Source organism: Mytilus trossulus, chromosome 3 (assembly GCF_036588685.1).
Source record: "Mytilus trossulus isolate FHL-02 chromosome 3, PNRI_Mtr1.1.1.hap1, whole genome shotgun sequence".
Lineage (NCBI taxonomy): Eukaryota > Metazoa > Mollusca > Bivalvia > Mytilida > Mytilidae > Mytilus > Mytilus trossulus.
Window position 1 is genome coordinate 71,758,538 of NC_086375.1, and position 22,529 is coordinate 71,781,066.

The following is a 22,529-nucleotide window of genomic DNA, read 5'->3' on the forward strand; positions in this document are numbered from 1 at the left end:
GTTTGGTTTAAACTTGTGACAATAAAGTGTAGAAAAGTCCAAGGTTTTAATTCTATTGAAAGACGAAAGGGTCTTAGAATTTATTTACTCTAAAAGTTCTTTTGATTTTTTTTTAATATCCAAATCTGATTCAAACTCCCTCTGGAACAGGTATAACAACTGTAAGTTTGAAGCACGACTGGTTTCAGGGGAGACCTAGGCCAAACTAGCAAATATAACGCTATCTGTTAGGACACTTGGGTAGTTATGTTATTCAAAAAATGGATGAAAATCCAGCTCTCATCTTTGGTTGAAATTCAAAAGGATCATAGGACAGAGCTATGATTATATAGAATTTCCTACTTAGTGTCATTGGAGTATATGTTGAGTTTACAAGTGAATCGTCAATACCCAATACATAGTTATCAAAGGTACCAGGATTATAAATTAGTACGCCAGACGCGGGTTTTGCCTACAATAGACTCATCAGTGACGCTCATATCAAAATATTTATAAAGCCAAACAAGTACAAAGATGAAGAGCATTGAGGATCCAAAATTCCAAAAAGTTGTGTTTATATAATGTGATTTACAAAAAGATGTTGTTAGGACCTTAATCTGCAGGTATAACGACTTATGTGTCATGGAGGAAAGCCAATAAGTTGCAACATTTGGGTCTTTTAAAGAATGATATAATAGGTTTTCATATACCAATTCAGTTTGTTTATGACTGCCAACATTTGTTAAGTTCGTGTGATACTATGGTGTCGTCATCTAAAGGCACATTTGGTTTCAAGACAATAATTAAGTATAAGTGCATGGATCTCTATGAAATTAACTATATGGTTCAATACAACAAAAGGAAGGTCGGTATTTTTTTTGGGGTGATTGTCCCAACTCTTTTGGAATTAAGTGCCCAAAACAAGCATATTTCTATTCTAGTTTCGGTACAATAACTTTTGTAAGAATATTTTGATTGCTCTGAAATTGTACCAAAGGGTCAATACCACGAGTAGAAGGTTTTGGAGGAATTACGCAAACCCTCTCCAAAGCTTTTCATGGGTTGGAGTCATGATGAGTAAAAATAAACTTCTTATAGTTACCAGGATTAAATTTAATATTTACGCCAGACGTGCGTTTCATCTACAAAAGAATCATCAGTGACGCTCGAATCCCTAAAATATTTAAAAGGCCAAATAAAGTACGAAATTGAAGAGCATTGAGAACCAAAATTCCTAAAAGATTGGCCAAAACACAGCTAAGGTAATCTATTCCTCCGGTAGAAAAACCTTTTGAAAGCCTTAGTATTTCAAAAGTTTTGTAAGAGTTTATTCTTTTTTTTATAAATATGACCATATCAATGATAGTTCATGTCGGAAGTGCTGACCACTTGGCTGGTGATTCCCTCCGGGAATAAAAACTCCCCCAGCATTGTCATCGACCTAGTGGTTGTAAATAAGCTCACCATGATTACATTTAGTATTTACGCCAGACGCGCCAAGACTCATCAGTGACGCTCGAATCCTCAAAAAGTTAAAAAAAATAAAGTGCGAATTTGAAGAGCATTCATTTCAGATGACATCGTGTTCATGATAACGTCTGTTTTATTTTTTCATACTTTGCCACGTCCAATCCAGTATTCTATTTAATCTGTGTGTGGTGATCTTGCATATTTTGCTACTGGGCGGATGCTGTCCTCTAGGACACAATGTCGACCAGCAGATACATTGATCAAGTGGTAGTTACAGAAAAGAGAAAGATGCCAAAGGGACAATCAAACTGTTAGGTCGAAAATAAACTGACAAAGTCGAAGCTAAAAAAGAAAACACAAAAATAACGATTCCATAAATCAACAGAAAACAAAAGACTGCAAAACGAAACCCTACCAAAAAAATGTTTGTGTTCCACATGTGACACCCGTCGTGTTGCTAATGTAAATACTCGCCCGGTGATGAGTGTAATTCGGTAGGTATCATTCGGGGGGAAAGGAGGACGGGATATTAGTTACAACTTGAACATATTCGTTGTATTCTGTGAAACAGAGATTTCGTTATGGATCAACTCACACATGATGGTGTCCGTAAAACATACGAAGGGACGATTTCAACTTCGTCCTTATCCATCTCTGTCTTTGAATTTAATTCATGCTATTAATCCATAGCCGCGGAATTATCACAAAGACTTCGAAAGGTATTCTAGTTACTTGCAGGACATTACCTAGAGCTAGCAAAAAAATATAGCATTGTGATAGGTGAATTTCGCTTGAGCAATAACACACTGTACATTATCTGCTGTTGCATGACTTCAGCTCATGGAAACGGGAAAACAACACAACTAATGATATGCCGAAGTGAATTTACAAATATCTAGATGCATATATTTTGGAAGTAAACTGATTGATTTGTAGAAAAATATTTTCCAAACATAGGTACAACACCAAGTTATAGTTTCTATTTAGTTCTGATCTTTAAGAGGCATTAGCTGTACGATTTGATCCAAATTCTCATATTTCATTTATGGCATACTAAAACGTATATTCAAATTTCAAATAGTCACAAAAAAACACATTCAGCCATTCATTGACTCGTACATGTCTTAATATAATACTATCCTCGTTTAATGTAGATACGATGCATTCTATTTATAATCGAGATGATGTCGACGGATAAATGACCATATAAACACGAATACAAATTCGTTGAATCGTCGGATTGAGATTTTTATATAGGCAACGGTCAGTTTTTTTTCTGGCATAGATTCAAAAATATGTAAACCAACGTTTCACCTGTATATTAAAAATGATTTATGTGGGCTTTACCAGTCATTCTAATAGTTTTTCTGGTGGTGAATGTCCTAACAAAAGAGAACAATTAAAGATCACACTGATACGAATCCAACTGAGGAGGAAAAATTTAAAGTTTCTAATTATAGTAAATAAAATTCATCTGTAGTTTGAAAAAAAAATGTTTTAGTTTTCAATGCTTTCAAAATTTGATATAAATCCGTCTTTCAACTTTTTTTAATTCTTATGCCACTGTGATGTGGACCAGGTCGTCCAAATCTTCAGCCGGGTATATTTAATAAATAAAGGCAACAGTAGTATACCGCAGTTCAAAACTCAAATATCCATGGACAAAAAACTAACTCGGGGTTTACAAAAACTCAGGGAAACGCATTAAATATAAGAGAAGAACAACGACACAACATTAAAATGTAACACACACAGAAACGGACTAAGCATTAGACAAAATCCGATGAGAATAACAAATATAACATCAAAACCAAATGCACGAAATTGGGATAGAAAAGTACCGTGACACGTCTTATAGTAATGTGAATTCACACTCAAACACAAGAGAAAACAAACGACACAACGGAAACACGAATATGAGAATAACAAATATAACATCAAAACCAAATACATGATAAGTGTTCCGAATCGTCGTTGTTGGAATAATTATATAACAGGGAAGAACAAGAGCTGCAAATGTTTGCACCTGTCCTAAGTCAGGATTCTGATGTACAGTAGTTGTCGTTTGTTTATGTAATATATACGTGTTGTGTCTCGTTTTGTTTACATATATTAGACCGCTGTTTTTCCCGTTTGAATGGTTTTACACTAGTAATTTTTGGGGCCCTTTATAGCTTGTTGTTTGGTGTGAGCCAAGGCTCCGTGTTGAAGGCCGTACTTTAACCTATAATGGTTTACTTTTTAAATTCTTATTTGGATGGAGAGTTGTCTCATTGGCACTCACACCACATCTTCCTATATCTATCATTTACAATACAGTTGATATATGGTTATTAAACTTATATTAGTATATAGAGAAAAGATAACAAGACTTATATCTTGTTAAATCAGACAGAATTAATTTAGCTTTTTTTTCTAATCTGTTGTAAGCAATGCTTAAATAGGTTTTGGTTCATAAAAAATATGCTAAAAATAACCCAACAAACAAACCAAACAACAAACTATTAATAAAACCTATTCGTCACGAACGTATTGAAATTCTACTTTCTATTAATTCTATTTTCATGCTTTTTAGATATATTTTTAAAGATATGTTAGGTTGTCTGTAATAAGGGTAATTGTAGTATTCCCCTATTCAATAGTCCTAAATCGATTAAACAAACGAATCCGGGACACAAACCATCAACAACACAAGGAAAAATCCGAACAAACAGAAACACTAAACCGCTACACAAACAAACGCTAACATGCATAGAAACGGTCTATTTGATAACGACTTCCATATTCCTTACTTCTATATGTGTTGGTTTAAGGTGGTACCTACAAGGAGATAACTCTGTAAAATCAGCTTAACGTTTTAATTACGTTGTGTTGTAAAGGGAATAATAAGCTTATCAATGATCAAAATGGGTGTTTGTCAAACTACTATATAACCAGTGTAATTATTCTGACAAAACGGTTGGTTCAAAATTTTTGAAATTTTTATATTTTTGTTAAAGGCTCAAAGTTAATACTTTGTTAAAATTTTATGAATATTAAAGGAGCCAAATTTATTTCAGTGAAAGTGTTGGGTACCACCTTCATGTTATCTAATGGTTTTGGTGATCTTTTTTTTTAATGTTGTCTATATCTTTTTTTAAGGTTGTCTAAGTCTTTTTGTTGAAGGTTGTCTACATATCATTTTGTTGAAGGTTGTCTATACCTTTTTTGCTTGTTTCAATATTTTCAATTAATTGTCCAATTGTCCGTTTTTTTAATTTTCCAAATCCTAAAAAAATATCCAGTGTTTTTTTGCATAATTTTTGCAGAAAATTGTTAAAAAATAATCAGGTAAAAAAATCATTCTTATGAAAATATAACACCATTGCTAGATAATTCATTTATTTTATGAAAACATTCAAGTATACAAATAAAAATGTACCAATCCGAAATAACAATTAAGAAAAGAAAGAAAGAAACAGGAAAATGGTGGTTCTCAAATAATATTACATTACATGTTTCATATATTCAATATAAGATGCATTCAAATAAGAGAGTAGTTCATAGAAACATGATACATGTTAAATAAAAGGAAATGCATAAATATAGAAATCAACAAATATGACAAATACACCTAGTGCGTATAAGGGCACTGTCAATCCGACATTCTTAAAATATGTCCAACAAGATTGAAATATACATTTTTATGATATTCGAATGAACTAGTATCCAGTTAATAACGATTACTGTTGTTAACTGTATCATATAGAGTTATCCTTCTAGAAATGATTTTCCTTAAAAAATGAAACACTATAAAATTATAATTACGCAAATTTTGTAACAGTGATGTTTCAACATTCATTACTGTTGATGCACTTTAATATGTTATCAACAATAGGCAAACATGTGCATTGGCATATGCACAAAGTGTTTATCTGTAGCCTGTATTAACCAGGATTCATATATTAACATTCAGTCTGTTACTTTTCTTCGTCCTTGCTCAGATATCTCAGTAAAGCGTCGTGTTCTGCTTTATGACCAGTTTCCTTCTTAATGGTATTGATGATAACTGATGATAAGGGTTCGTCAGATGAATCTACAAATATAAGACATTTCAGAAATAGTTTCTAACTTCTACGTCAAATGTTCCTTGTTGGAGAATTTTCTCATTAGCAATCAAACCACATCTTCTTATATTTATATTCTTAGACACTTGTTTCTAAATGTATCCCTCCGTTAGATCACAACAAAAGTTGGATAAAAGATACGTAAACCCTTTTTATCTCTCCTGATACAGAAGACCGACCAAAGTAAACTATATTTATCACTTGGTGTTCATCGTCCGCAGTCATATGCAACAATCTCCTTTTGGGTCGATCAGAACCCAACACTGCTGTCAACATCAGTAGAGTGTTCAGTTTAAAATGACATCTTTTTTTTTTTTTTTTTTTACATATTTGTGAATCCTATTCTTGATTACATATTTATAAGTCAAATGGTCAAAATCATCATTCTATTTCGCCCAGTAATAATTGCACCTTATACCACAAATTTCACCTAATTTCATGTTTTGCAGATAACAAAGTAGAAACACAGAAACCTTGAATAGTAAACAAATAATCGGTAAAATAATGAAAAATGAAAAAAAAACACTGTACATTAGTTGTGTAATACGAATGAGCCAGAAACTCCGAAATAGCTAGTCAACTTTTTATAGTAGTTTTTTTTCCTTTGATCATTGAAGTGTCACCAAATATGTATAATGTTTATAATATTTGTACAATGCAACTAACACGCTTCACAAATGTATGGTAATTTAAAAAATTAAGCCCCCTTGTTTCATTTGCAATTTAAAACACTAGGAGGAAGCGTAGCGTCATTGTTGTAGCGCTAAAGGACATTGCTCACAACTTTGGGTGCAACAAAATATTCGAAGCTGGGTAAAAAAAAAGTATTTCTTGACCTTAAATGACGATATTGACCCATTTTTATTGTTTTTTGCAAACTGTGTAGATAATTAGTGCAACACAAGAAGAAATATAATCAGTAAAATAAGATAAACCAATAAGTCAAAAAGCTATGGTCCGTTGAACTTGAACTATGCTACTTTGAAACGCGGATCTGGCGTAGATAGAAAATTTGAGTCTATGATGCGTTTATTAAGATAGTTAAGCTCAAATCTAAAACTCTTTAAGCATAAAAAGGTATTTGAAGCAAACCAAAACTAAATTAAAGCGTGAAGATTTTGAATTTCATTTCTACAAACTACTGGTGTATATGAACGAACACACACTTTATTATATATACTGTGGATTCATGTATTTTTGTGGATATTTAGTTTCGTTGTTTTGCCAATCTCTGTTAACAAAGCATATAGACTATTTTTAAACATTAGAACTCGTGGTTCACCTGCACCCATTAAAAGTGTTATCCAACAAAAAATAATAAATCCACAGTATAGAATTAATATAACTAACAATGGTATATAAATAAAATCAACAGTAGTATACCACTGTACGAAATTTATAAATCTTTAACTTATTAAAGGGACACTAGCTGTCAAATTCATGTTCACTGATTTTAATCAAATTCTCATATTTTATTTATAATATAGTAAAACATTTATCCAAACTATTAAAAGTCTAAATTAAATAATAAACAGGGCACGAACATGAAAATACACAGCTTCGTCTCGTGTTTATTTTAGGCCAGACGCCATCTAATTTATTACCGACACGACCTCTAAAGTCATGCGATGACCATATAAACGATGTAAACATAAATATAGATATTAATAGATTAAGAAAACTCGTGCTGTTGTATTATTCTAGGTCTATGTAATTTCATATTATAGATGAAAAATAAATAATTATCATCGATTTTACTTATACATAAAAATGATTTTTTCTGGATCGATTCAACCAATCAAATGATTTATCTTTGTTTCACTTTCAATGTTGACATTCTTTTCCTTGAGATAACTTTACACATACAACTCACGTGTTTTGAAGTTCACGTGAATACGGATTCAATGAGGTCGAATTATTTAATTGCGATTGAATAATTCATAATCAATGTTGTTGTTTTTTTATCTTATTTTCACAAAATTGGACCATGCTGGATGCCAAAAAAACTGGATGCTAAAAAACTAATTATTATTTCAATTTTTGCAATTCCTTATTGATTGAGCAAAATAAAAAGGTATTAGATTTTTTATCCATCTCGTAGCTAGTGCCTCTTAAAAACTGACCATCATAAACAATGATTCCACATTTTTCTTGATACTCCTCCCTTTTTGAAGCTGTGGTCAGAATACCCCTTAGTTGTTCTGTCAAGTCCTCTCTCTGGTGCATCATCTGCTCATAACTAAGTCCAGCAATCATTGAGATGTGCATATTGTACAATGTCTTCACAGGTGTTAGATATTCAGCCGCAAAGTAATAATCTGTATCTCTTGTCTGATAAAATCAAAACAAAATGGTTAAAATTTAACATACAGCATGTTCATCCAATGTTTGCAAATGCAATTAACTTAGCATTTACTATACCATTATTAAAACATAAAAAACTAAGGTTTATACATCAAGATAATGGTTTTGAAATATATAGTCAATATTTCATGATAATTTTTACATTCATAGAAAAATTAAATATATTAGTTCACTGTGTGTATATTTGCATGCAAACAGACCATTTAAACATTTAGAATCAGGAAGTCTCCTCTGAATAACATTCATCTTTGCCTCAATCACACTTTCGATTATGTTTGCTATAAATTTCAATATATATCAACAATGATCCTTCCTATATAATGTATATAGAGCCATTTCAGTGATCAACCAACGCTCTTTGAAACCTAACCTTTAATATGACCAAATGGCGAAATCATAAAAAGTAAAAAAGAGCTTTTTTTAACAATATATACTAATAATAACTTTATAAAGCACAAATTACACCAATAAGAACGTCAAATAAGGAAACGGGGTATGTATGTAAATGAAACAACTATCCACCAGAATTCAAATGACGAAGATAAAAACTTATATTTTTTGTGCATGCCATCATATAAGTTCGCTGTCTTTAAAATGGTATAGTTATTAAACTTACACAAATGTGCCAAAGATTACATGGGAATATCCTCTTTGCACCATGCAGATGTTTCTCTACCTTTTCGACTCTCCATGGACCTTTTATTTCTGTATCTACCTCGCTCAAGGTCGGTCTAAACTTGCAACTCTTTGGTATGATCTCCCACATCTGTTGTGAGACAACTACATTGCGCCTACTTTTTTCTCTATATTTACGTATTGGATCTTTTGACATGCATTGCATTACACGTTCTCTAAAATCTTGAAATAAAATACCTAGTTTTATATGCAACATCATTTTGAAAGTATGTGTGACCAGACAGATAATAATGCTAACATTTTGATTTAAAACTGAACCCTTTAATACTTTTGTTTAAAATATTATTTTCTTTCTTTTTTTTTCATATTTAGTACATTGTATTAGTAATTTTGTTGGTATACGTTCATCGAGTGAAATAAGTAGACAACTATAAAGGTTTGGTAATTTTACCTGGTAGTACGTGCTTTAAATAATTCACAAAGAATCCCCACGCTAATCCATATGCAACATTTCCGACTGGAATTTGGGATTTCATTGACACATCTTTCCCTACAGAAAATAAATAAATAATGTTATAAACGATTAAATAATATGTAATGATGAAAATGATCAATTAACCAACTCAATTGCACTGAGATAATTGTTTTCAAGTCGTATATAGTATGTGACATTTGTATCCAAAACCATGCAGAAATGATTTAAAATCATAGAAGGTGAATGCAGTGACCTATATATTGGAGGCAACATTATTCAATTAAAACATTGAGTGTATTCACCCTTAAATTGTCAGTCACTGCATTCCGAGACTTCTGCTACAATTTACAAATACTAAAATGAAGTTTAGATCATGTGACTTGATTTATGTTTTTTTTAATGAAATGTTGGGATTTTTAATACACCTTCTTAGGAATGTAGACATTTTGGTTTCAATAACAAAATACCACTGAACTGTTCATAAAAGAAATTTCAAAATTCCACACTAAAAGCATAAAAATCAGTTTATTCGAGCGAAGGGTGTGTAAAAGAGTTTCCTAAACATTTTTTACTGAAAACCCACCAACGAGAGGTAAATAGTGAGGAAAATCAATTATGATGTTTGGAAACTTTCATTGACAAAAATTAATTACTTTCGATACAACGTAAACATTTATGAATATTTTGTTTTAATTTTTTTTAACATAACTCACAATACTGCCTATAAAAGAGGGACAAAAGATACCAAAGGGACAGTCAAACTCATAAATCTAAAACAAACTGACGACGCCATGGCTAAAAATGAAAAAGACAAACAGAAAAACAATAGTAAACATGACACAACATAGAAAACTAAAGAATAAACAACACGAACCCCATATAACCTTGGTAGATTTTTGAAAATATTATATGCATGTATTTAAACACAGAAGCATGTTAATTTGTGGATTTATGATGTTTATCTTTGTTCTGTAGTTTCATTCTTGGGAGGGTTTGTAGTCTGATATAAAGATCAAACATAAACAACATAAACTTTTGAGAAAAAATAAGAAAATATCATATATGGTAGAAACAATTACTTTAGTCAGAAGTATTTTCTTTATCTTTAAACATTTACAAAAACGTTTTATAAAGATGTGTAACTTGTTAACCTATATAATTTAACACAAGTGACTATGTTGGTGATACTGAAAACAAGCTGTATAAACTGCACAGTAAATTTATTATAGGTGTGTGCCTTTACTTTTGTTCTTGGTTTTTTTTCCATACAAGTTTTGGTGTTTGCACAAAATAGAAACAAAAGAGCACAATAACAGATCAATGTATCTAAAGTAAATGAGGTTACATCATACCTTTAGATACTAGTATGTCATACTTGTTTAATACTTACTAAGTATTTACCATTGTTCCCTACATATTTGTACAGTTTAACATGTGTATACTAATGGAAACTTACAGCTTAACGCCTATAAACCCATTTAAGGTGCCAAACTTTTACTTTTAAATGAAAATTTAGAAAACCAAATGGTAATTTATTACACTTTAAATTGTTAAATACAGACTTCAAATGCTACAACTGTTTTATCATATCCCTCTTTTGTAGGTAGCAGATATTACGTTCAAACCGTATTCATTGATATATACCTCTCACAGCATCAACAATCATATCCAAGTAATCTTCGTCACGGTCTATACTTATATGCCTAGCCCATCTGATGAATGAGGGAATAGCTGTGGGTGTGATACCATTCAATACTGGAATTACGTTCAACGAGTTCGTCTCTATGCCAATGCTTAAAATCTCTGCCAAAAACATGCTGATCATATCTCTATTTGATGACTCCGTGATGAACAAAATGACCCATCTTGCATCTCGTACACGTCTTTCGATTTCAGACAAAGAATCACCATCTCTCTCGTCTGATGATGCAGGTCGGGCCTGGGAATACCGGATTTTGTTTTTGTCGAGGTGGTCTTTCACTTTAAAAACTAATTTTGTGTCCTTGGCGTGATATAATAAACACACTTCGTCTCTGTAATGTTCTGTTTCTTCTGCTTTTTTCACTCCTTCCTGTTTAGAAAAAAAGTAAAGCTTGGATCAACAAAATTTTTGTGGTTTTCTTTTTTCCTCATTGCACGGACTTTTTTTCAAAAGTACATACATGTATATTTAAAAAGGTGTTGTTTAATCTTCTATCACAATTATCTCCAATCACTGCCCTTAAGTTCATTGACAAGTAATATAATAAGGATAACAATTATATGACAAAACTCCGGAAAAAATTCAGAACAGAATCAAATGGCAAAATTAAGAGTTCAAACACATCAAACGAATGAAAAACAACTGTCATAGTGTAATTTCATGACTTAGTATCGGTATTTGTCTTATGTAACAAATAATGGAATAAACCTAATCTTATAACTAGCTAAACCTCGCACTAGTATGCAGTTCGCATAGAACTCCATCATATTGACATCAATGTAAAAGCAAAACAAACAGATATATAACGTAAAAATGTCAAATATTGGGAAACAAGAGTCAGCATTGTATTTGAATCTTAATAACTATAAAAACAAACAACTATGTCAACAAAGAAAAACATAATGAATGGTATGCAGGCACTTTATCAGTAAAGCAAATAAGCAAGAATGAAAGACAATGATAAAAAAAACATGGCACGGTTCCTCATCTTTCTGTTTAAAATCATGCTGATCATATATATCTATATTTTGCACATGTTGTTTCTTTTTTGAAGGAAACTATTTAGGCATATTAATATATTTAACAAATTGAATACAAACTAGATGTTGCCCTCGTTATCGTGTCATCTTATTAATCAAAGTATCGACAAACCCTTAGGAAACACATATCTGATAGAAACTAAATGTGCACACACGTTTCATGTACAACTAGTAAATGTAAATATGGAGTCCTTTTGGTTAAGTAGCTCCTGATTTGAGAAAGTGTGATGTACATATTTGTAGGAAGGTCGGACGAACGAAAAAATTATATAAATATCTGTATAACATACCGCTGCCTTTTCGAGTTGATTTTTAATAACGTCATGAACGCCCTGTCTTAGTTGGTATGAAATAGTAGCAGATTCTCCTTTTTCTTCGTCTAAAATGGAAACAAAACTCTACATGCCGAGAAATTGCCTCCGTTGAATGTTTGCAAACATCCCATAGAGAAAACTGCTCGGATGAACAATGTTGATCATGTGGTACATGACAGTGTATTAAGCAACACGTACATCAATTTGTTGAATGCATTCAAGTCTTTAATCTTCCAATAGGAGGTCCACTGGAGTTTTGAAAGAGCATTTCTTTTTATCTCTTGACCTAGAACTCATAGACAAGCGTGTTCTTAACAAGTTTACTTTTTTACAAAATTATTATATTTCTTAATCTTTGAATGAATACAGACAATCCTGAGAACAGCATGCAAAGGTTACTACACTAGGGTGTTTTGACTTTGGAATATCGCATCAACATTATAGTATACACATATTTATAGTAGCAAAGAGTGGAAACAAGCTTAAAATAATCGCCCTAGAAACCAAATAGTTCTCAAGGCAAACTTGCTATTGTCTGAAAAAACACTGACTATTTACTAGTTAATAATTTCAGAATCTTTTTTCTAGAACAAACATTTCCCGTATTTTTATAAAACACAATCGTTATGTATGTCCAAGAAAATGTTTGCTTCCAGTAAACAGTTTTTAAAAGATTTTTGAAATATTGAAAGTATTCATCATTTATAAGAAAATAAATAAATACACAGTCAGGTATGATAATCATTTGAAATGTTTCATTGCAGTTGTAATCAACATACAGTTACTTACCATCGTACATCAACATTTTAGTCAATACACCATACTGTTTGTACTTCTCATGATTAAGGATTTCATTTAGGTAATGGTAAAACCTTTGAACCTCCACATCTCTCTGTGTTTTTGTGAAACTACATAAAATTTCTTCTTTGATTGTCCCAAGTGCACAAAATGCTCCTGGGTATTGGGCAACACAGAAGTATTCCTAAATAATTCAAAATGAATAATGTTTATTGTAACATAATACGGCATTTTTCCCTTTTTACCCGATAATCTGCTTAATAGTTTGGTTTCTGAAAAACCATGGTTTATTATAAAGATTTATATATATGAATCCATTAAAGAGAATCATGACATACTTTGAAATTGCAACTTCATATAGATGGGCGGAGCTTGGACTATGATTTATATTTTAATCTGATATTTTTTTTTATGTTAAACCCTGATTTAAACTCCGCCTTTCTTTTACCCCTCCGTGTGATTGATAGTCTAGTGAATGCACGAGGACAAGGATTTCGTTTGATTTACAAATAGGATTTCTACTTTCTGGGAATTCCGTCTCCAAACAAACCATTAATTTTCGGAAAGGAAGTGGGTATTATTTACACCTGACTGACCTGAGCCAGATTATTTTTGCCAGTGCATTTAATAAATGTAATAAATTGTGTTAGGGAAAATCTTATTTTTATAAGAATTTTTTTATGACATATCCTATCAGGAATATTTTGTTCTAAAACAATCCTAGGCCCCTACGGATTCGTCGTTTAAATGTTTCACTCGTAAATAGCATGGTATATATATAATACATAAAATTCGGAATGAAAATGAGGAATGTGTGAAAGAGACAACAAACCGACCAAAGAGCATAAAACACCCGATGGCAACGAATGGGTCTTCAATACAGCAAATTTGAAAATCTAGCTATATACAACGTGAATGAAATTATATACAAATCACGTTTAACAAATTTACCGCCACAAAAAAAAATGACATTATTACTCTATCAACATTTTCAAAACCCAAAGTTTAAGTCTTTCGGAATTTTCTCTTGCATATAAATTGTTTCATTTATTTGTTTGTAAAATTTATCAAACCGAGTTTTTTTTAAAACATAACGACGATTTGATAAAGGAGAATGTTGATTTAATGATTGATATTTACAAAGCGTCCAGCGGTAATTTTTTCAAACATATAACTATATAAGCAATCGAAAAATTTCCACAGATTTGGCCATGGTGACGTCCGGGCGATAATTTGAGAAGAAAGGTGATTATGCTCATAGTGATATGAACCTTGTCTTTTCCGTTGGTTCTACAGAATGTATTAACAGATTTAGACTAGTACACGGTAAAATAAAACTTATCAGGATAAAATATAAAAAAGAATGTGATGACCAAGGAGACAAATGTCCAAAAGAGACCAAAATGACACAAAAATTAACAACTATAGGTAATCGTAAGGCCTTCAACAATGAGCAAAGCCATAGTCGGCTATAAAAGGCCCTGAAATGACAATGTAAAACAATTCAAACGCGAAAACTAACGGGCTTATTTGTGTAAAAAGTTCGTTTGGGTATTCTGTACCACTAGGTTGCTGTCTCATTCCCATTTACTACACAACTTCTACTTTTCGTATCGAAAACCATTTTGTGGCATACTAACGTAAAAGCTATGTAGAACATAACATGATACTTACGCTTTTAATGTGCCCGTTCTTATCCCTTTCTGTAACTTTACACACTTTTGGGCTGTATGGTCTGTGATTTATTATTATTTCAATTTGTCCTACCTCCTCAACGTCTCGATCATCATCACCAAGTTTACCTGTACTTCTTCCACTATGTGGTAATAACATGAAGAGACAGAGAGGCATATGCCCAGGGTTGTCATTAAACCAGTCAGACTTTTTTATTCCTTGTGCAAGCTCTAGAAGTACAAGTATTAATGACAATGTACAATATATATACAAAGATCAGCAAACGTTCGTCACGCTGTGTTATTGTCCCTAGTGGAACGCATTGCGGGGAACACGGATAAACTGTTTGTCCGTCCGTCTTGTCTTGTAAGCTCTCTCATGTGCCTGATGTTCATGAAACTTAAAACATAGGTTTTAATCAATGATGTATCTGGCAAACTCGAAAATCAGTACTGACTCACTATTTTTAAAAGAGTTATAATACCCCTTGTAAACATTTACTATATACTGTAAACATTTCATTGTTTATAGCGCTCTCATGTCATGAATCGAATTCTTTTCATAGATTTATGAAACTTGTTTCATAAGTCTCGTTTGTACAATTCTTTTCGAATTTTTATGAAACGTATAACATAGGTTTGTGTCAGCAATGTTTCGGACAAATTCGAAAATCAGTGCTGATCAATACAAGAGTTTACCCTACGCCATCTTGAAATGTCAAGTATATGGAAAATTGCATTATTAGCGCCATTGTTTAAAGATAGGTATATAGACACACTTTTTTTTTTAATTTCCATTCGTAAGATGAATTACAAAAACAGAAAGTGCTGCTTCTATTTAACCTAGTAGAACATTTCTCCGTATGTCAAAAGTTGACTCTCTGGGGTATTTATAGATAACGTGAGCGGCATAACTAGTCAAATCATGATAAAAATACGTCTCCCTAAAATTGCAAAACGTAGCAGCTAGTCAAAGTTGCTTTAAATAAATATAAGACAGTCAGTAATAACTGTTCTTTCCTATATAAAGATATTTAAGTGTTTCTATCAAAAGATTTACGACAAAGGGGATGCTGGTTTGTCCCTTAATATCAATTTATCTTTCTTGGACGGTGATGTTCGTCTTGGATTCATAGCACCATTAGTTTAATACAATGCATCACCGTCAGTAAGTCAGGGATGTCATTAACATAAGTATTTAAAACATAGTTCACTCAATTCTTTTATACATACAATTTGGTTTGGAAGCTGACTGTTACTGTAAACACCTGCCTATCGTTACGGTAATGTTGTTTATAGATCAATTTAACTCCGAGTCTGTACCCATACGATTAAAGTTGAAACAAAATCTTTAAATGTCGGAGTCTTGTATGATCTTGTATATTGAAGATACGGGGAAAAAATTGTGCACTAAAATTCTATTTGGTTATACATGCTATGGAAACTCAAACGTGATGAACATTTATTTCTAATAATGATACCTTAAGCTATATATTTATACCTGGGAGAACAAGCTCAAGGTACCCTGTGAAATGTGACCATGCCATTCCAGCGGCTAAATTACCAGCAGGCAACACAGAGTCAATGGTGACATCAGCTACAAAGGTTAAAGAGATTCACATATAAAATACGGAAATTAAAATTAATAAAACGAGTACTCCGATTTAATCAATATGGTTTATTGAGAATAAAGATATATATAAGGTTGTACACTTTAGAAACTATTTTCATTTGGTTTTTCTTTCTTAAAGGTACAAATACTTACAAACAACATCCTTATGAAATCAGGATTAGTTAACTGTACTATAAATTGTCTTTGAAAAAAAAGTAATAAGTGACTGGGTTGAAGGAAGTTCAGAGCGCAATCCAATTAACATGTATCTGTTTCCAGTTCATTTCAAATGGCAGCCTACACTAATTGAACATAATTTTAATATGCGCACGTATACACTTTTGACAAAGTTAAAAAAAATAAAATGTCTTTCATTTGGACATTATTGGGTTGTTAAATCTAAAGTACTAACCACGAATCATTTCAATAACATTCATGATACATTTCTCATGTAAATTTCTTTCGAGGATCACATGACTGGCCAACTGTAGCATGGGTAACTTTGGAATATTCTCTTCACCAAGGCCGTCTTTCAAAAGAATGATTAGTCGGAGCTTATTGGTCTGCAAACTTTTCTCCAATGCTAATAGTGTTTCCAGCGAAAAAGAGAAATTTTCTATGCTCTCTTTAGAAAGAATTAATAACATTTTCTTACTCGCTGAAATAGCTTGATCAATTGCCTGGTACGTTCTAAATCCGGGCATGATGTGTTCCTCTGGAGAAACATAGGCCACTTTATTGTTTTGAAAAATGGTAAAAATGTATTTAGATATTTCGTACTCATCGTCATTGTTATACATTACAAAGACATCAGCATTTTCTACGGCTTTCAACCACGGATCTTCATCGTCCTTTACATTAGGGTCTCTACCGGTCGCCATTTTAGGAAACTAAAACATATAATTAAAAATTATGTTTCTCACATTTTATCATCAAAATATTTTTATTAATCTTCAATTCAAAAACCATACTTTCAAAAAAAACTTTATTTTGTTAAGCAGTGTGCATACCATACAGTGAAAAAATGTGTAAAGAAAAGGAAAATTACACTTATTTTGTTTATTTAAGAAACAGACAATGTTTCCATTTAGTGTTTCTTTGTAGATGTATTCTTATTTACTATGGTGTTCAACAAACTTAATTTTAATCAAAGTAAATGTGTTTGAACCGACTTCCAAACAATTGAAGATTCTGTAAGAAGGAGTGCCTCAATTTTACTCATGAATGCTGAACAACAAATCCGTAAACATGAAATAACACGTTTTGTTTTATTTCTCTGAAAGGAGTAGGTCCGGTAAGGACTCATTTTGGCCTCAAATTTCAGTTTCATCTGAAGAAAGATTTTGACCACTTTTTAAACACTAAAGTGTCTATTTATCTTGATTCAATTAGTTTTTGTGAAAGTTTTTAAACTAATTTAGTCATTAAAAACGATCCGATTCAAGCTCAAATATGAAAAATCTCTCAAATATGCCAAAAAACGTCACTTTTCGGGATGGTTTTTGTCAAAAATGAAAGTGGCCGCATCCGTGTTCATCCACAATCTTTATATATGTTATGTATTATCATAAAATACAACTTACATTTCAATATTAAAGATGAACACGAATGCGGCCACTTTCGTTTTACACGGAAACCGTCTAAAATTCAACTAAAATGATATAATTTTGAAGATTTCGGCAATTTCGCACGACTTTATGGTGCTACAACCCGATATATGTGCATTGTATTGTTAAAAAACGACCATATTTATGTAGCAGAAGCATTTAACTGTCCAATAAATAACTAAAAGTTTATATTTTAACAATTTTGTAAAACTGTTATATTTTGGGGCCAAAAAGGGGTCTTACCGGACCTACTCCTTTGACAATAGCTTATGCTTCTTATGCACTCGTTTGGTATGAAATGGATGGCAATGACATATATTAAGTTGATATTTTTAAAGGAGCCTTTTTGTAGACGTTTCCGTTACTTTTCCCCTGTTCATAAAGTATCATCGATCGGTATTGTGACAGTTTCCAACCCTTGCTAATGTTACATGCTTTAAATGTTTTCAGGATGGTTTTTGATTAGATCGTTGTGTATATAGCCAGTTGGAATCCTTGACCTCTAGTTAACTTTAAGATCCTCTTTAATGAACATTCTGAATATTATACTTAGAGATGTGTTGCTTCAACAGACTGTTAAATCGTCATATATATCTTCCGTCATACTGGTCATTATTCAGCAGTCTCACTACCATGAAACAATTGTTACTTTAAACAAATGACGTTCAATTCATATTTGAAATCATAATGGATTTATATAAGAATATTCCAAGATACAATGTCATGAACGTATAATTCTTCAAATATACTACGGCTACAAGTTTTAAACTCAGTCTGAAAAGTTGTTGGCCTTTTTTTTTAAACACAATGAAAACCTGAACGTATTGTACAGGACACCTTGTATGGACACACTATAAACCAACATACTATACGTCAAAAGACTAAACACTAACATACGCTGAATGATTGTTTAACATACTCATTTTCAATGATTGAGTCTACAAACTTACCCTCAAATAATGGCACATTTTTCATAGAAAATGTCAATACAATTATAAGTAACGCAAAGAAGGAAAAGGTTCTTGATAAAACCTAAGTTTTACAGGACATATTTCTATGTTATTTCAAAATTGGTTTAAGTACAAATGTATTAGTAGTTTGTAGGGAAATACATTTACAATCAAATAATGAAACAGAAACAGGAAACATTTTTAGCGAGAAGACTTGAATTTTTAATATCAAATGACATTATGAATAACTATTGATAAAAAATCAATCTGAGATATATAATTATATATACAGAATTGTTACAGGCACTGAAGTGTATCAGTTAATTAGGCAGCAGCTCGGCAAGAAAATAAACGACCAAACCCGTTAATTAATCATCTACTTATGGGTTTAAAATCGCCCTAATGACGTGGTGTGGCAAAATAATGTGATTGCTGACCAGAATAAAGACCTTCAGTGTTTTGTTCATAAAAAGTTCTTTTTCTCGTTTTTATTGTTCATTTTTGAAGGCCTTAAATTACGGTGCCCTAGAGCTGCAACTTCTAGGTCAATTAGTCTGTGGTAGAGAGTCGCATTGTTATTTTCTGATTTTTATCTTATACAATTTACATTTTTGATCATGCACCTGATATTGACTAAGAATAATAACTTGTAATGGTGTGGATTGAAATATAGAGAATTTTGTTTAGGGGCGGATTCCGACATTTTAAAAAGGGGTTTTGTGTGTGTGGGGAGGGGGGAGGGGTTGGTTCCAACCTATGTCCCCATTAAAATGCATTAATCGTCCCAAAAAGGGTCTTAACCCCGGACCCCCACCTGTGTCCGCCACTGTTGTTTACACACTTATCAATCAATTGTTATAAATCAATTCATAGTCGGTGATGTAACATAACCTAAGTAAGAATTGAGTAATAACGAAAATACTCTTCTATAAATTTCTTCATATATTTTACATGATATATACCACGTTGGACTATACATGTTGGTGGTAATTGAAAAGATGTAAATATAACAGAAATAATTATTTATTCATTTGCGAAAACATAATCTCATAACTTACTAGATATAATTGCATGTAAACAAATTACTTACTGCGAAATAAAATGGTTTCGTTTCTTCCTGCTATCTATTCAATCTGGGAAAATCACCAATCAACAAAGTGAAAATAAGGCTTTCTGTGCACCTACTTTCTACTTCGTATTAACACTGTATGTACATTTCATACTAAATATGAAATAGTAAATAATATAAAAGATATAGTTTTATCAGTTATAATAACAATTAGACAGCAATATAAATAAATTCAAATATAGCTTGTGGAATTTACTGAACTATTTTTATCACATATCCTGTGATTTATAAAAATCTATATATAGATAAAGTTTCAAATTATATTAATAAGTTTTAGCACTAAACACGACCACAAAGCTATTATAAACAAAAGCAGCTAAATAAAGATTGTAAACAAGTGTTTACTCAATGTTACATTATGTGAAACAATTAAAAACTTATTTGCATTATAGGTACTTTAAAATCTAATCCGTTATTTGTTGTTTTATTCTGAATAAATTCAATTATTTCGCTTTTTATCTGTGCAAGTGATTTTAAATAAGTCCCTGATTTTGGATAGGTATTTTATAAAATCCAGGAAAAGCACATTTACTTATCTATAATTGATAACCTTCAAAAAAGGTGAAAACAAACGCAAAAAGTATATGATTGAAACAAATACCTACATAACCAACCAGGCATGCTGAAAATCCCTAATTTGAAAAATAGATACATTGTAACATATACATGACTACAAAATATACAAACAACTGACAAGTTAAAAATGTATATGACATTATAGATTTAAGAAGATGTGGTATGGGTGCCAATGAGAAAACTCTCTCATCCAAGTCACAATTTGTAAAAGTAATTTACCATTATAGATCATTATAGATCAAAGTATGTAGTCCTCAACACGGAGTCTTGACTCTGACACACAAAACAACAAGCTATAATTTGCCTCAAAAATTACATGCGTACTGTGAAACTATTCAAACGGGAAAACCAACGGTCCAATCTATATAAAAACCGAGACACGAGATACACTTATAAACCACTTCAACAAACGACAATTACTGAACATCAGATTCAAGTTACTGATTACGAAAAAGTTCAATTTGGGGTCCTCATCCTAATCCGTGTTTTTAATAGTTTTGTGGATTCAAAAACAAATTACAAGATTTGGAAGAGATTAAACAAAGCTTTTATGTTCAGTGTTAATTTGCAGGATAAAACAATATTCATACAGTGTAGAAAAATCATTCATGCAACAATTATTGTGAAGAAGGTGAAAAATTAATTAATTCTTTTTTTTTTCTTTAATAAGTAGTGTTCATTTTCTATCCAATATCATTTTAGTGCGATATGTTAGGGAAAGATGAAGGACTAAGAAAGGGAACCAATGAAAGCTTGCAAGATACAGCGCTTGTTGTCTCATAAATGGTTTCGATATCACCTGTAAATAGTTATCAAAGGTACCAGGATTATAATTTAGTACGCAAGACGCGCGTTTCGTCTCCATAAGACTCATCAGTGACGCTCATATCAAAATACTTATAAAGCCAAACAATTACAAAGTTGAAGAGCATTAATTGAGTATCCAAAATTCCAAAACGTTGTGCCAAATTCGGCTTAGGTAATCTATGCCTGGGATAAGAAAATCCTTAGTTTTTAGAAAAAATCATAGTTTTGTAAACAGGAAATTTATAAAAATGATCACAATATTGATATTCATGTTACCAAACACCGAAGTGTTGACTACTGGGCTGGTGATACCCTCGGGGACGAAATGTCCACCAGCAGTGGCATCGACCCAGTGGTGTTAATATTTATCAAAGGTACCAGGATTACAATTTAGTACGCCAGGCGCTGTAAATGTTGATTTGGTCATGTTGACATTGCTATTCATAATTAAAATTTCGATATTCGTAAAAAGTGTTTAAAATACGACAATGTTTAATTCTAATTGCTGTAATTCCTTTAAAAGTGGTGAAGATGAGAGTGCCCCTACCAGTTGGACATTTGATAAATTGGACACATAGCATATATGTTTAGAATATTTGCAATTTAACATGGTTGTGATGCTTTCAAGAGTAATTATGAATAAAATGTGTGTTTTCAGCAGCTTATCACCTTCACTGATGCTCCTATGGATGCAAAGATTTAAATCGGTATGTAAAAATGACATTAATTGTTGTTAGGCATATGCATATATAGTGCAGTAATATTGATACTGTTAGTGTTACAAGACCTGTTAATCATTAACTTTATAAGTATCTTAACCTCGATCAATTTTATAAACTTATCGATCATACTCTAGAAACAAGTTTGTATAAACTACTTTGAGACTATTAGTAATGAACTTAAGCTCCAATGGCTTCTATAAAAGAGAAATAATTGTGATTGGAATTTATAGTTGGATGCCATATCCCGTTACGCGATAAACGGCTTCTAAATGGAATTTATAATGAATAACAAGAACTGTTTCAATGCCTTAATTTTAGAAATATAAAATAAAGTGATAGATTGAAGAATTTGTAAATGGAGAATTGCAATTTAGATTTGTCTTTATTTTAATTAATTCCTAGTCATTATTTGATTTAAATACGAAGCATTCAGATAAAAGTAACAATTTAAATTTGAGTTTATGCAACAATGTATAAACTTCATACAGTATGCATACTGCATTAGCTTTTACAGGATAGAATTACAAATCTGGAAAAGCCCACTGATGATCCTATACTGTTATACCATG

The 22,529-nt window shown here is 31.8% G+C and overlaps 1 protein-coding gene across 4 annotated transcripts; it reads right to left on the minus strand.

The window, feature by feature from the left end:
* Nucleotides 1-4,813: 4,813 nt before the first annotated feature.
* On the minus strand, nucleotides 4,814-20,768 carry LOC134712311 (uncharacterized). Of its 4 annotated transcripts, none has more exons than XM_063573737.1 (12): nucleotides 20,651-20,768; nucleotides 19,817-19,948; nucleotides 16,582-17,059; nucleotides 16,059-16,154; nucleotides 14,559-14,788; nucleotides 12,876-13,068; nucleotides 12,063-12,151; nucleotides 10,675-11,101; nucleotides 9,007-9,105; nucleotides 8,536-8,777; nucleotides 7,679-7,886; nucleotides 4,814-5,524 (listed from the first exon to the last, which is right to left on the minus strand). In XM_063573737.1, exons 3-12 carry the CDS (start codon nucleotides 17,048-17,050, stop codon nucleotides 5,409-5,411), a joined length of 2,169 nt encoding a protein of 722 aa, XP_063429807.1. In that variant the 5' UTR covers nucleotides 17,051-17,059; nucleotides 19,817-19,948; nucleotides 20,651-20,768; the 3' UTR covers nucleotides 4,814-5,408. The 4 variants fall into 4 exon arrangements, with proteins under 4 accessions (XP_063429807.1, XP_063429805.1, XP_063429806.1 ...); XM_063573735.1 differs by having other exon boundaries at nucleotides 19,785-19,948; XM_063573736.1 differs by lacking the exon at nucleotides 20,651-20,768 and having other exon boundaries at nucleotides 19,785-20,024.
* Between the last annotated feature and the right edge of the window lie 1,761 nt (nucleotides 20,769-22,529).